General features: G+C 40.5%; 1 protein-coding gene across 7 annotated transcripts in view; it reads right to left on the bottom strand.

Annotated features, from left to right (window-relative positions):
• Positions 1–403: 403 nt before the first annotated feature.
• CAST (calpastatin) overlaps positions 404–16288 on the bottom strand; it is a 358547-nt gene continuing 342662 nt past the window's right edge. For all 7 annotated transcript variants that reach the window (XM_063964046.1, XM_063964049.1, XM_063964052.1 and 4 more), the window contains 12 exons: positions 15597–15701; positions 13915–13998; positions 13729–13776; positions 12956–13048; positions 11720–11809; positions 10323–10415; positions 4649–4741; positions 4517–4552; positions 3866–3961; positions 3639–3707; positions 2423–2479; positions 404–1175 (listed from right to left, as the gene is read on the bottom strand). In XM_063964046.1, coding sequence (XP_063820116.1) covers positions 2423–2479; positions 3639–3707; positions 3866–3961; positions 4517–4552; positions 4649–4741; positions 10323–10415; positions 11720–11809; positions 12956–13048; positions 13729–13776; positions 13915–13998; positions 15597–15701 — 864 coding nt within the window. In that variant the 3' untranslated portion in view covers positions 404–1175. The remainder of the gene's footprint in view (positions 1176–2422; positions 2480–3638; positions 3708–3865; positions 3962–4516; positions 4553–4648; positions 4742–10322; positions 10416–11719; positions 11810–12955; positions 13049–13728; positions 13777–13914; positions 13999–15596; positions 15702–16288) is intronic.

Below are 16288 nucleotides of genomic sequence, written 5' to 3'. Positions count from 1 at the left end.
GGGATCGAATCTGTATCGCAAGCTGCCTAGCACCATGAGATATGCACTAACTTTTCATAAGATTTTGACTATATAGTCAAAATCTCACAGATTTATCTCACCGTGTGTACACACCCTTACTTTTTCTTTGTTTTTAAATACTGTAAAATAATAAAAGTTATATTTTAACAAATTTATAAGTGTGCCCCCATGAAGGAGTTTTTCTCTCCTGTCTTTTCCAGGAAGAAGCTATTTAAAAAAATAAAAAATAAAATAAAAAATATATTTTATATATATATATATATATATTAGTATTCAGGTACTCAGAATTCACTTCTACACCTGTATAAACATGATCACTGTATACATTTTAAACCAAATACTGTACTTTAATTCATAAAAAATAAAAACAAAAGGACCAGTGTTGTAGCGTAATGTTTATTTCCCATAGTGTTCAACAATTATAAGTCCAAAGCAAAACAGCCCTTATATCACTTAGACAATATCATTTCTCCACACACATACATGTTCTGACTGAGAGACATCCAGTACTCTGGAAAAATATGAATCTTTGCATAGCAGTCATATCATATTCATACTAAACCAATGACTGGGATTTTATTTGGGTGGGACTCAGTGCAACCATCGTCTGTAAAAATATGACCTATATATGCAAAACTGTAAAGGCCAGTCCATGCTGGGAAGCCCAACGTTCACGTACAAGAAGAACAAGGGATTGACAAGTAGAAAAGGCACAGTCCTTGTAAACAGAGAACCCGTTCTTCTTCTGCTCCTGTATATTCTTAGCAATCAACACACAGACACAATTCTGACCAAATGTTCTTTGTATACACAGAGGTAAAAATCTCTATCAATATAGTAATTTACACACAGTTCTTGGTAACCACAGAGGTTCTCAGGCACTCCGACTACATGGAAAATATGTGCAAAGGTTGCAGGCTGTATTTTATTACTTACATAAAACATTTCATTATAACTAGAAAAGCTTTGCCCCTTGAGAATTCAAGAAAAAGAACCGGAAAAAAGAGATTTTGCAGGAAATAAAAACCAACCAAGCGCTTCCATTAACACATCAGGGTGTAAGGAAAGGGACTGAGCGGAAGCCATGTGCTTGTATCAAACTTTGTTCTTCCCAAGCAGGTCTTAGGTAAGTGCAACGGAGACTGTACACGGATCTAAGAGTAGAAGGAAACAGGAGAAGTGTTAAATAATTGACGCCTATTAAGATGCACCCTATACTCCCATCTATTGCTGCATTATACATTTACACCCTCATTCAGCATCAGTTTAGCGATTTTAGCAAAACTGCAACTGGCCACAATCGCATGCTGGGGGCCGCCCAGCACAGGGCAAGGCCTCCCAGCATGCAAATACCCGGCAGCGATGCGATCGTAATTCAGTTGTGCGCATCGTCAGAGACACAGTGCATACACACTAGACAGTATCGTGAACGATGTGTTGGAATCAGGCACATCATCCACAATATCATCTAGTGTGGAGCCGGCTATAAAGTACCAACCTATCAGCTCCTGCCTGTCATTTTTCAAATACAGCCTGTAAAATGACAGTCAGAAGCTAATTGCTTGGAACTTTATCTCTCTCCAAGGTTTGATACATCTCCCCCACAATCTAAAAACATTAATCTTTCAGCTGCAATTACCAACATACAGTATTGTCTATAACCTGGATTTTCAATGAACTTTGGATGTTTTTGAGGCACACAAATGCTGGACACAAGACAACGGGACACAAGCTTTACATTGGGCTTAGTATTAGTATTGTATGCATTTACCCGTGGCTTGTACCATGCACAGAAATTTACGGGGTGATGTCCCTAGGACTTCCTGGCACAGAAGTGCAGGATTCGCTCTCTGGGGGTAATTCAGATCTGATCGTAGATGTGCTAAATTTAGCACATCCACGATCATTCTAACACCGTTGGCACGCACGCCCCCACCCCACACCTGCCTCTACCCGTCAATCAGCCTCTGTGCTGTGTGTACTAAACGTGGGGCCAGAAGCTAATCAATATAATTCCTAGTCTGTTATTGGCTTTGTTTAATAAACGGCACTGTGGTCTAAAGCCTACGGACAACTGTGACCCAGCATAGGCATCAGTGTGTCTCTATCCTGGCTGTTTTCTTGTGTTGAGATCCACTTAGAATGAGCAAAAACATAGAACACTCATTAGTATAATAGATCCAATATGACACATTTAATATTTTGAAATAGTGTAAAGTGTGATTACAAAATACTGAAAACGGCTTCACACTTTCTTCATAGCCAATTATTCTGTGAACCAAGCATAGCATAAAGCCAATTACTGCAGTGAGGGAGGGTTCTCCAAAGCCTGTGCTCAGTGCTGGATGTAACGTGTGTTATTCACACAGTTATGTCTGACATTAGCACAGCTTCTACTTACCTAGCTTCTGCTTGTCTTTTGCGCACTAGGTTTTACAGCGGCGCTCTGACCTGTGGGCTGATATAAAATAAGGAGGGTTAGCGACACACATACAAAAGCAGCATAATGTTACATAGCTTAATATATTATTTACGTTAAGGGTCATTTACAAACCACACAGTGTAAAACCGCAGCGCAAATGTTCTTTTGTGCCTAGTTCTGGTTGATCTGGGCAACACAACTACTTATCAGTTTTAGAAGCTTTGGTAGACCTACACCCCTTGGAGTATTACATTATCATCCCGGAGATATATTTACCACATGCTCTTTGTATCTCTGCGATACAAACCCTTTGAAGAAGATGACTCTTAAAGCCTTATGCCATTGGTTCCCAAACTGGGTGCCATGGCACCCTGGGATGCCACAGGTTGGTATTCCAGTATTAAATAAAATTATTTATGGTCAATGTGATGGGTAATACCAGCACTGGTGGCTGCCAGTCATCACATTTGTGGGCACATAGAAGCACAACCCTGTCCATCACCACATAATGGACCCTAAAGATGACAGGCGAGAACCATTTATTTAATTGAATACGTTTTGCCGAATCTCCCAATTATAGACATTTGTCCTAGGGGTTCCGTAGACAAAATACTGACACTCCAGGGTGCCGTAATTGAAGAAATTTTAGGATTCTCTGCATTATCCTATTACAATCCTGCCAAATCCCTAGAACCAGAACCTAACTACTATATGCCAGGCATCATGAATACTATTAAAAAAAAAGCCTTAGAGATCTCTCTAGTGCCTAGCACAGTGTTCCCAAATGCGGTTCTCAAGGCACCCCAACAGTCCAAGTTTTAGGGCTATTCCTACTTGTGCACAGATGGTATAATTATACTGACTGAGGAACTAATTAAGTCACCTATGCCTAAGCATGGATAGTCTTAAAACCTGGACTGTTGGGGTACCTTGAGGACCACATAAGGGAATCGCTGCCCTAGCATATTGATAGGCTGCATACAAAACGAGATCCTCCGTACTGTGCAGCTGACAGGTCTACTTTCTTGTTATTAAAATAATTAGCGACCATTTTTATGAAGCGGAAGCTGTAACTGAACTATACACCAATTTAGATCTTACTTGTAGTATGAGTAATATAAAATTCCAGCATGTGGTGCTTTTGCAGATCATGCAGCAACTATCAGCATGTTATAAGCTTACGTATTATCTATACCTTTGAAGAATCTGGAGTTTTCCCTGGAGTCTGGGAAACTGGAGCACTACAGGAGACCTTTGCCTTGTCCTAGTGCAGGAAAAAATGCCTTCTGTTACTGTTGTGGGGTTTTTATTAGTACATAAACAAAGACTTACAAAGTAGTAATAAAAATAAATAACCATTTCCATAATTACTGTGATGGGTTTAGCTGTGCATCTTCAAGTTCAGACACAGCAATGACATACCTTTGATGGATCCTTTGATTTGTCAGTGGTACTGGTAGCACAGGATGCAAAGTCACTGGAGAGAGCCCCGATCGCTGCATCATCATCCAGTGGTTTCTGGAACACAAGTCACTTCACTTACCATCTAGCAATACTGTCTGCACCTGTATGCAGGGGGTACTGCAGGTGTGACCCAGCTCCTATCAGTCCCTGCCCACAATCAGATACAAGTCTTCTTTATCACATTGCACAAGCAGAACACATATATTACATAGGTCATAGAATATAGTACAGATGTAGCCAAGCTCACCTTGCTGCGATGCTGCATGGCGTGCCAGGTTGTGACTATTCGCAGCCAGCCATCGCTCCATTTATTCAATTAGGAATGAATGGAGTGATCTCCAGCTGCAAATAGTCCCAATCTGACATGCCATGCAGCAAGCCGTGTTGCAGCATGGTGCATTGCAGCAAAGATGAGCATGGCTTCATCCTATAGTACCTGGTGACAGCACAGCGTGCAGCCTCCCAATTTAAGTCCATGAAGCATAACCATAAAAACAAACACATGATTCGCTGCTAGACTCCAAAGGTCAAGACTTCATAATAACCTTAAATGAAATAAATAGAAATGTAAATAATAAATGTATACTGGTAATAACATTGCATGTTTACCTTTGGTTTCACCGGCTCTGGTTTTGCAGGTTTTCCCTGTAAAATTACATATAAATGAGCATAAATTATATATAGAACTGTACACACATAAAAATACACAGTACATATAACAATGTGCATGCAGAATATTACCTGATCTTTCCCATCCAACAGATGCCTGTACTCAGGAGGGATTGTGCTATCTCTATCTCCAAGCTTATCAATGTGCTCTTCTTTTGCTCTTTCCTGTGAATGGTAGAGCAGAGATCGATTACATTTCAATACAGATTGAGGGTGTTTGGAACTTAGGGGTCTATTTACTAAGCCTTCGATGGAGATAAAGTGGCAGGAGATAAAGTCCCAGCCAATCAGCCTTGTCACAGGCTGGGTTTGAAAAATGACAGTTAGGAGGTGGTTGGCTGCTGCTTTATATCCATCCACTTTATTTCCACCTGAGGCTTAGTAAATGGACCCCTAATTTCCTTTAAATCAGAGGCACATCTAATAAGATTGTTGTGCGTTGTTATGGCGCATTACCACTAGGTGTCGCCATATACTAAGAAACCCACTGCCCAGAAAATCAAATTGCATCTTTTATTCAAAGGCTACATTCCTGGCTTATACGTACACAGATGTGTCCACTAACATCTAGCCTCCCAGTACGTTAAACAGACATTCTGGCCACGCCACTCTGTAGCCCCGATCGGCTTTAAGTGTGACTTTTTCCATAAAAATGCCTCTTAAATCGCAAGACGATGCACACGGTAAGATTATGCTTATTAAAATTATATGCGGCATGCCTATATTCTGTGTGTGACAGTGGCTGTATCAGTACATTACAGAGTTTTTCTAGAAAACACTGTAACGCAGCATTTCGTATCAGTTACAGCCACAGACTATAAGCATGCCGCATATCATTTTAATCAGCAGAGTCTGCTTGTGAGTCCTATTCGCATAGCAAATAAGATGCATTGTCAGCAGAAAAAGATGTCAGGAGTTGCACGGGACCTGTCAGCTCACTCACACCATTTACTCAATTCACTGAGTGGTGTATTGAGACAAGATGTATGAGGACACGCATGTAGGTATTATTCAGTTTCCAACCAGATAAAAATAAAAATACTATATACAGTATAATACTATATACAGTATAATATATATATATATATATATATATACATATACATACACAGTATAATAATAATATATATATATATATATATATATTTAAAAGAAAAAAAACAGCATTCTCATGGGAGCTATAACCACCTCAGAAAATGAAGAAGATTGTTAAAAATTATTTATTAATAAAAATAGCAATAAATCTTTATCACTGTTGTGAATATTTGTAACACAAATGAATAGGATCTTCTTAGGATCATATACATCTAATAGACAAGAACATATTGTTTTGACAATGAGCTGAAGAATTGTATTCTGATGATATATGATATTCTATGATAGCTGTGAGGTGAACCTTGAGGCATTGTTGAAAGAAATTATTAATCCTGTCTTTGAATCACACTATCACTTTCACTCACTGTTGTGAAGTGATTGATACACCTTGAAGGAATTGTTCACAGCACTACTTTCTATCGATATCAGTTGGTGAAATTAAACCAATATCTTGCCTAATTCAACGGCATAACAATCTGGATATGATATTGAAATTCATATATATTGATATATGATTACAACCCCTGATGAAGTCCTAACAGACGAAACGCGTTGGGTTTCTTCAAACATGTGGATTAGATCATACATCTGAATTACTTGAAGATTAGATATTTTATACAACAGCTGATATCATCACAATACAATTCTTCAGCTCATTGTCAAAACAATATGTTCTTGTCTATTAGATGTATATGATATTAAGAAAAGAATTGTATTCATTTGTGTTACAAATATTCACAACAGTGATAAAGATGTATTGCTAATTTTATTATTAAATAATTTTTAACAATGTTCTTGATTTTTTGAGGTGGTTATAGCTCCCATGAGAATTCTGTTTTTTTCTTTCATTCTATCGTTGTACCTATTCTGACAGGAGGTACTTCTCAGTGGTTTGAGCTCTTCCTTATTTAGCGCACTAAAGGGACTTAAGTGTTTCTATTATATATATATATATATATAAACCGCAACAACCACTTAAATGGAAGGTGCACTCTCGCCAAAATCAGTCTCTGGAGTCATCGGTTGTGTCAACTTTGTTTTAATCAGATTCACAGGTGATGCCAATAACAATCGCCGTTTCGGTCCATGTGTGGACCTTTATCAAGATAGGCACTTCACAACATCTAAGTAATAAACAATTAAAATCAATATCACATAATTAACCGAATCACCTACACCAACACCACCAGTGCCTCCCAGGCCCTTGTGACAGACGGTAATGGCTAAAGAATACCGAGATGAAATACTATAACATTAATTATACATAAAGTCCACCTACTAGTGTAATCAGGAAAACCTCCACCTCACCTCTCATCTCAGGGAAAAATAGTTATTCCAATGGTGGCAATAAGCCTAATTACCTGGATACAACACTGCATCAAAAAAGGGGGTGCCCGGTTAGGTACCCCAAAAAACCCAGAAACCACTAAACTGGAAATAAGGCTGAAAGCCTATCAGAGAAAATGCCATAAAGGGTATAACAAATAACCAACAACGCTACTCAATCAGAATCATACCTGGTGGTCAAGGAGAAAACAAATGGCAGCCATAGCTAAACGAACATGGTCAAACATGCATCTGTAACTATAGAACAAAAAGGTGTATTTACATACCAACTAGAGGAAAAAACACCAAGATAACAGCAGGGATAAACACTACTATAATACTCACAGCTCAGATGTCAGAGGCCCAGGAGTGGCTGCATGCTGAACTACCAAAGCTGGAGGCTATTTAAGGGATTAGAACAGGAAGTGCCAATTAAGGTTGCACACAGGCACTAAAGGGCTAATAGAGGTAGGGTAGTCTCAAACTCTAAAAATCACTTAGGGCTGTATGGACAAAGAAGCATAACCATAGACCACAAGAAGAGGCGCTACAATCGTGTATGAGATGAGTAATAGAACGACGCATCCGCGGCTTCCGCGTTCCATAGACAGGAAGTACATGCGCTTCAATTACCGGAAATTACTGTGGTGAGTAACAGAAAGACGCGGACGCCGCATCCGCGGTTTCTGCGTTCCATAGACAGGAGATACAAGCGCTTCAACAGCCGGAAGTGACGCGGCTCCGGCTCCGCCAAATGGCACAGCCGCTAATACACTGCAAATCTAACCAACAATGTCTCTAAAAGAGTGGAGAATACCTTAAAGAGAGTTAAAGTAAACAAAATCCATAACAAATAACTATGGAGATTTCATGAAAACACTAGTGTGTGCCATATAATCCCGCTGTGCCGGAAATGACGTCATAACTCAATGGGGGCACGAGAGGTGAAGGTCTCTATCAATCATCGAGGGAATCCCAATGAAGGGAGGATTTATACTATAAACAAAATATAGAAAGAACATTACCTAGGAGGGCAATATAACCAGATACCAATCCAGCCTAGTTAATAATCAATCAAAATGCTCAAGTGAACTACCAAAGAATAAATACAAAAAACAATGTAAATATTAATACAGAGCATTAAGTACTAATGGGACAACATTAGTACACAGCGGGATTATATGGCACACACTAGTGTTTTCATGAAATCTCCATAGTTATTTGTTATGGATTTTGTTTACTCTCTTTAAGGTATTCTCCACTCTTTTAGAGACATTGTTGGTTAGATTTGCAGTGTATTAGCGGCTGTGCCATTTGGCGGAGCCGGAGCTGCGTCACTTCCGGCTGTTGAAGCGCTTGTATCTCCTGTCTATGGAACGCGGAAACCGCGGATGCGGCGTCCGCGTCTTTCTATTACTCACCACAGTAATTTCCGGTAATTGAAGCGCATGTACTTCCTGTCTATGGAACGCGGAAGCCGCGGATGCGGCGTCCGCGTCGTTCTATTACTCATCTCATACACGATGTAGCGCCTCTTCTTGTGGTCTATGGTTATGCTTCTTTGTCCATACAGCCCTATGTGATTTTTAGAGTTTGAGACTACCCTTGTTAGCAGTTCTATTAGCCCATTAGTGCCTGTGTGCAACCTTAATTGGCACTTCCTGTTCTAATCCCTTAAATAGCCTCCAGCTTTGGTAGTTCAGCATGCAGCCACTCCTGGGCCTCTGACATCTGAGCTGTGAGTATTATAGTAGTGTTTATCCCTGCTATCTTGGTGTTTTTTCCTCTAGTTGGTATGTAAATACACCTTTTTGTTCTATAGTTACAGATGCATGTTTGACCATGTTCGTTTAGCTATGGCTGCCATTTGTTTTCTCCTTGACCACCAGGTATGATTCTGATTGAGTAGCGTTGTTGGTTATTTGTTATACCCTTTATGGCATTTTCTCTGATAGGCTTTCAGCCTTATTTCCAGTTTAGTGGTTTCTGGGTTTTTGGGGGTACCTAATCGGGCCCCCCCTTTTTTGATGCAGTGGTTGTATCCAGGTAATTAGGCTTATTGCCACCATTGGAATAGCTATTTTTCCCTGAGATGAGAGGTGAGGTGGAGGTTTTCCTGATTACACTAGTAGGTGGACTTTATGTATAATTAATGTTATAGTATTTCATCTCGGTATTCTTTAGCCATTACCGTCTGTCACAAGGGCCTGGGAGGCCTGGGAGGTGTAGGTGATTCGGTTAATTATGTGATATTGATTTTAATTGTTTTTAATTGTTTATTACTTAGATGTTGTGAAGTGCCTATCTTGATAAAGGTCCACACATGGACCGAAACGTCGATTGTTATTGGCATCACCCGTGAATCTGATTAAAACAAAGTTGACACAACCAATGACTCCAGAGACTAATTTTGGCGAGAGTGCACCTTCCAGTGATTACTAGTGGGTGTATCTATACTCGGTGTAGCTGTGTTTGGGGTATGCCTGATGCCCTCCCCCCTCGAAATATTCTTTTAAAATACACATACATATACAGGGCAGCATGATATAGTGGCGAACCGCTCAGCACACATCTCTCCCCCCACTCAGCACAGCGCGATGTGTGCTGAGCGTCCGGGGGGAGACGGGAGGGGCCGCTCATTTCACCCAGCGGGTGAAATGAGCGACCTACTAGATTGAGCCTGCATGCAGGCCAATATGCAGGCCAATCTAGCACCAGCGATAGCGATGCAGCTGTCGCTGTGGGGGGTACACACTGAGTGATCACTGCTTAAAATCTAAACAATCTAGTCAGATTGCTTAGATTTTAGGCTGGGATCGCTCCGTGAGTACTCCCCTTAACAATGATCTTCAATCTACAATCCTGCAAATGGCCACCATTCCCTTACCTAGCAAACAGGTAAGAAAGTTGAATCTAGAAAAAAAATTCAAACAATAAAGTTGCGCATCCAGACTAATATTTTTCTCAATATAAAAACACTGAAGGCATATTGTCACCCTAGTTCTGCACCCAGGAGTGTAGAAAGTGATATACTGTATAGACTAAAGGCAGAGGTCACCACCACATCATCTGAATGCTCACTTTTCTGCAGTGGTGCCTACTGGAAAACAAGGGAACTACAAGCCAGCTGTAGCTCTATTGCAGTGCTATGCACAAACTGCTCTTACAGTTAACAGAGAAACCAACTGGGGAGGAAGGAGATGGCGCATGTTTGACTAAGAAGGAGATATCTAGCAGGGCGTTATAGCAGCAGCAGCAGCAGAGACGCACGATCCAGGAGACAGCTACAGAGGATGAGACACTTATAAGTCTCCACACTGCTCACCTTTACCAAGTCCACAGCAGGCTTGTTCTCATCCGGATCAGCTTCTCTTGCTCCCAGTGATCCGGAGAGCAGATCTAGAGCATCGTCAGGTATCTGTACATTATGAAGGTATAGAAACTCAGTGAATAAATGTGAGATATCTGCAATGTTAAAAATTGTGCATCTAATACTGGACCCAGTTTCCAAATTGTGCCTATGAATACCATGGGTATAGCTACAAGTGTGTGTCTTATTAGGGGCAATTCATTTCTATGCAATACCGTCTGCGTTCATTATTAAATACCATGGCCAGGTATGGTTGCTCATTTTTTTGTGATTATTAACTACGGCACAGTGCGTTCATGACTGTTGCGGTGGCACTGTGCAGCACATTTTCTTCCTTAGAGCTGGTGAATAACAAGCCTTGCTATGTACTTTCATACCTTACTGTTTTTAACACATTCAGAAACTCAATAGTGCCACATGTCAAAGAATCAGTATTCCCTCACTCTCATAATTAGTTCTAAGGATAAATGCATTTCTAGTCAGGTGTGGTATAATATAGTCATAATGCATTCATCACGTCAACACTGACCATGCTGACATGGTCCGCAGTCATGTGACTCACTTCCGGGTCACACCTCTGATCCTCTGGCATTCCAGTGAGTATTTCCCGTCATCTGGTGCCTGTGCCTAGCCCTAACCCCCCCAGCCCACATACATACTCACCCTACCCCCCTCCCATAGTCTAATCCTAACTTCCCCCCTGCACCGCCTAATACTAACCACCCCATCCCCCATGCAGCCTAACCCAAACCTTCCCCCTCAAACAGCCTAGTCCTAATGTCGACACACTGCCTGCCAACATTTAAACAATGTTGACATAACTGTCTAAATTGTGGTGTTGATATTATGAATGTCAATTTGTCAATATCAAGCTAATCCATTTCTGGATGCACTGCAACCAATAACAAAGTGTCAAACACACAAAAGGACATCTGTAGTGACCGTCCTGATGTTATGATTCATTTAAGACACCTAGGAGGAACTGTGCTTTAGGGGAATAAATGAAATGAAGAGGAGGTGGATGAAAGAGATGGTCCTAAAGTGATAACAGACAGGCGGCACCATTTCCTCCTGATGCATGCCATATGGGCCTGCCTACAATGATTTTATGGGGGAAGTGGCAAATAGAGTGAGTGTGCTCTTCGCAGTGTGTCAGGTGGACAATAGGAAAGATAAAACGCTTGGGCTGCCACCATACGTTGCTGTTATTAAGTTACCTCTGCTGTTTATTTGACCCATACCATTGTACAATTAAGAGATGTGTCCAGCTTACAAGAGGTAATGGAGAAATGCTACAGGACAAGCATCAGCAAAGTACGTTCTCTTTATCTCAGTATCATTAATGGACTCACAGAGGCAGGTGGCTTTGGGGTCTCTGACTGAACAGCAGAAGCTTTGGAACAGGACACGATTTCTTCAGAGCCAGATTTTCCAGGTGCTTTCTAAAAACAAAACATTTGCTCAAATGTTGCCATACTCTGCTCAAAACCTCCATATAACTGCATACTCTGCTCAAAACCTCCATATAACTCCATACTCTGCTCAAAACCTCCATATAACTCCATACTCTGCTCAATACCGCCATATAACTACATTTTCTGCTCCATACCTGTATACTCTGCTCAATACCTCTACATAACTCCATACTCTGCTCAATACCTCCACATAACTCCATACTCTGCTCAGTACCTCCATATAACTCCATACTCTGCTCAATACCTGTATACTCTGCTCAATACCTCCATATAACTCCATACTCTGCTCAATACCTGTATACTCTGCTCAATACCTCCATATAACTCCATACTTTGCTCAATACCTCCATATAACTCCATACTCTGCTCAATACCTGTATACTCTGCTCAATACCTCCATATAACTCCATACTCTGCTCAATACCTCGATATTGAGCAGAGTATGGGGTCCACAATTAAAATTCTATTTTTAAACAGAATAGTATTCTCGTCATCTTTCTTAATTTAACTTTCTGAACTGTACTGTACTGTTTGCAGTTCACGATCAATACATTATTATTATTATTATTATTATTCAAACTGGTACAACTTTACAGATGACTGGTCCTAAAATGTAAAAAAAAATCCATCAAATTAAACCGTAATGTGAACAAGCTTTGCACGGCTTTGTGAAAGTCTATGTGTTTTGTACATAGGGATAAAGATAATCAGCTAGTCCTTGGTTTAAGGATCACTTTACAAGTATGACAAGCACTACAACAAAATGGCTGTCTCTGAGGACATATATCTCCATGGATACCCAACATTCCTTTTCTGTTTGTTCAATTAATGCTAATATGATTTCAGTTTTATTGTGCTAGATTGTTGTTTATACTAAAGCTTTATATAATGTGTATGTTTTCTTCAGAAAGTGGCGTTTTATTTTGAGTCACATCTACAAAGGTATAATTGTGCCTGTTTACGTAGGTGACTGGGTGCATCCATTCTGACCATTTAAAAAGAGATGGATGGATGGATACAGGTAAGAAGAAAGAGAGAACACAACAAAAGCACTTAGACACCAGGGTGACATGTATTGCTGCAATGCAGGAAGTAGGAAAGCAGAGAACTTACCGCAGAAGACTGTAATGGTGCAGACTGGCAGGTGGTGGGAGATGTAACAAACCCTTCAGTCAAAGCATCCAGCAAGTCATCCTCGCTCATCGGCTGCATGTTCACAGGGATACAAGGAGCACAAAATGAGAGGAGAGTGAGCTGCAAGGTTTTATGCAGAGTATGAGGGTGGAACTGATGGTGTTATGTGAGCAGAGCTGTAATGCGACACTGCAGCACATAATACATGTGAAACAGAATCAGACGGAACAGACAAAAAACGTCTGCCCAGCAACGTTCTAAAAACAAACCCCTCAGACAACCATCTGTACTCATAGAAAAGCCTAACAGGTGAACTAATGAACTAAAACATTATATGGCCTTTTTTTATATTTATGTTACATATTTTAAAGTTGACTGATTCTGAAAAAGTTATATTTTACTATATTTATTTATTTATTAAGTCATATAGTGCAGCAAATTCCTTCGTGCTTTACAATTGGAAACAACAGTGATAAAACAAAACTGGGTAATAACAGCCAGTCATAGAGGTAGGACGGTATATTCTGTTGTTTGCAGTTAAATACATGAATGTAATAAACACTGCTCCGCACAGCATACATGGGGGCACCACACAGTGCTACTGAAGTGCTCTGCGTGTGCTGCAGTCTCTTGTTTTGCAGGAAAAACTATCAAGGAAGCAGCACAATTTCACATAATTGGGGAGTTTCCAGAGGCAGGAGAGCATAGAAGACCCATATTATCTGGTATTATATGCCTTTATATTATCTCACCTGTGGCTTTTCTTCAGGCTTTGGCAAAAGAGGCTTCCCATCCTTATCCTGTAACCAGAAAGCAAATTATAGGCTTTAAAGAGTAACAGTCGTCTGCACAGTACTGAGGCAGCCAGCTTGTGGGCTCAGCCATATTCAGCTCATCACTACAGCCAACAGAATGCTGAGGAGATGCACGTTGCCTACCTTAGCCTCCTTTAGCCTGTAGTCAGGAGGTATTGTTTCTTCATCTTCACCAAGTTTTTCCCAATTCTCTTTGTCGGTTTTTTCCTAGAATAAACAAACAAAAACAAAAACGCACATTTCAGATCCAACTGGCACAGAAAGGTATCATGCCCCACATGACGGGTTAAGGAAATCCTTCTCCAACTTTTATCGGCTGACTACGCCCAGCATGTTTCAGAGCCACAATTTCTGCAATGTGATTGTAGAAATCCAGGTAAAGGTAGAATTTCATTCAAATGACTGTGTGTAATGTGTCAGCAACGATTTGTGTGACTGGATGCGCTAAACAGTATAAACAATAGTGATTGTTTAATGCTGCAAAGAAACGCAGTATGGATTGCCATCACAACTAACAGGAAGGCTTTGTCAACGCTGATGTTTGCAAAGAGGAAAACATGTGTTAACGTGCAAGTAAAAAACAATAAAATTTAATTTAATGTATGTATGTATGTATGTATGTATGTATGTATGTATGTATGTATGTATGTATGTATTATTTATTTGGTATGCGTTTAAAGGTGCATTAAATGTTTGCTTTTTTAAACATGCATATGGCTTGTACAAGATAATCACTTCCTGTGTGTCACAATCACATGTGGAAATGCTTTTTAACTGTATCTCATTAAGATGAATGCATATTTGCTGAATGAATGGATATTACTGACATTTTGAGCTTCCCTCCGGGAGACCCTGAAGAGGAGGTCCAGGGGGCATGGTGGTGCAATTTGTGCCATGGTGTCCCCACCCTCATCAGCGCAGAGCCACACTCCACATTATACTGTGCCATGGTTCAAAGTAACTTGCATTATTAAGATCAATAACTGCCCACTTCACTACGGAAGTGGGTGGGATGTTTGATCATGGACTGCTCTTCTGGGAGTTCAGGAGGACTCCTTGAAATTTGGGGGTCTCCCTGACATTCTGGGATAGTAAGCAAGTGTGTATGAATGTAAGATTGCAACGGCGCATTAGGTGCCTGATTCAGGTCCTGACGGTATTGCGGCGCATATCACAAAGTACAGATGTTCGTTACTTTGTGCATGTGCAGTAAGGGTACTGCATCGTTGGATGTACTACAGCTACAGACGTCACTGAATAACAGTCTGCTGCTCTATGGAGGTGGCGACAGCCTTAGTTTTCCAAAACGGAAACATGTCACCTTTGTTTTGGGGGAATAATGAGACCAGGATCTCCTTTGGAAGATGGAGATCTCCTGGCCTCTTTGTAGGAACTGAGGCGGCAAGCTTGTGCGTCTCTATAGGTCACATAGCTGGCTGATCGTGTCACAGGTGATCCAATGCTACGTCATTGGAAACAGCACAGATCACTAATGCAAGCAGGAGGCGTCTATTTTATACCAGATGCCTTCTGCTACATTACCATAATAGTGCATCACTGCTGCTGCTTCCATGTAAGCAGCAGTGATGCACTCTCCACCCACATCTGAATTATGTCCGAGATGCAAACATATGGAACACAAAGAGTAAACACAATCACTCACGTTGAAAGCAGAATTTGTTTACATGTATTTCATATACGTTAACAATGCATCTTACACACAGAATGTTAACACCAGTATGTAATATACAGTAGGGCAATAGTTTAGAATTCTTCATTAGCATTCCTCATACAAATAAAGTTACCTTTACTGCATCTGCAGCAGGCTTTTTGTCCTTTGGCTCTTCCTGCCTAACCTGCAGCGTGCTAGCCAGGCCCTCAATTGGGTCAACTTTGACCGTAGGAGCTTTCTAGAGGCAGAGAAGTGGCACAAATTGACAAACTCAGGAAAACATCTTGCATTTTATTACTATTAAAATATTTACACAGAACAAAAGTTAATCATTTTATATTTTAGCATAAAAATCATTATGGCTAACATTATTTTACTGTAAATCATCTATGAGTTATCATTTCTGTCCAATAGCCACAGAGCTAGTTTATAGCTAGTGTAAGGGTCAGAGTAAGACTAGGGGATCTGAAAATGTAAGCCTTGCACACTGGACTATAAACTACTGGAATAATTTACAGGTAATTTACAGTAATTAGTACCTCAGACATTTTTGATTATACCATCTGTGCGCAAGCAGGGATATCCCTAAAACCTAGACTGCTGGGGTACCTTGAGGACCGCATTAGGGAACTATTGATCTGTACCGTAGCAAAATGGCGACCATATGACACTGCAGGATAAAGGCCATTTTATGGCATATAAATAGATGCATGGTGTGCAAGAGCTTGCTGATTGTAATGGGAAAAGCTGATTGGATCTAGTTAGCCACAGTTAGGTGTCTGAGGGGGTGATTCAGGTCTGATCGCTTGGCTGCTAAATTTGTTG

This window comes from Pseudophryne corroboree, chromosome 1, assembly GCF_028390025.1.
Source record: "Pseudophryne corroboree isolate aPseCor3 chromosome 1, aPseCor3.hap2, whole genome shotgun sequence".
Lineage (NCBI taxonomy): Eukaryota > Metazoa > Chordata > Amphibia > Anura > Myobatrachidae > Pseudophryne > Pseudophryne corroboree.
This window is presented reverse-complemented; position numbering and strand designations above follow the sequence as displayed.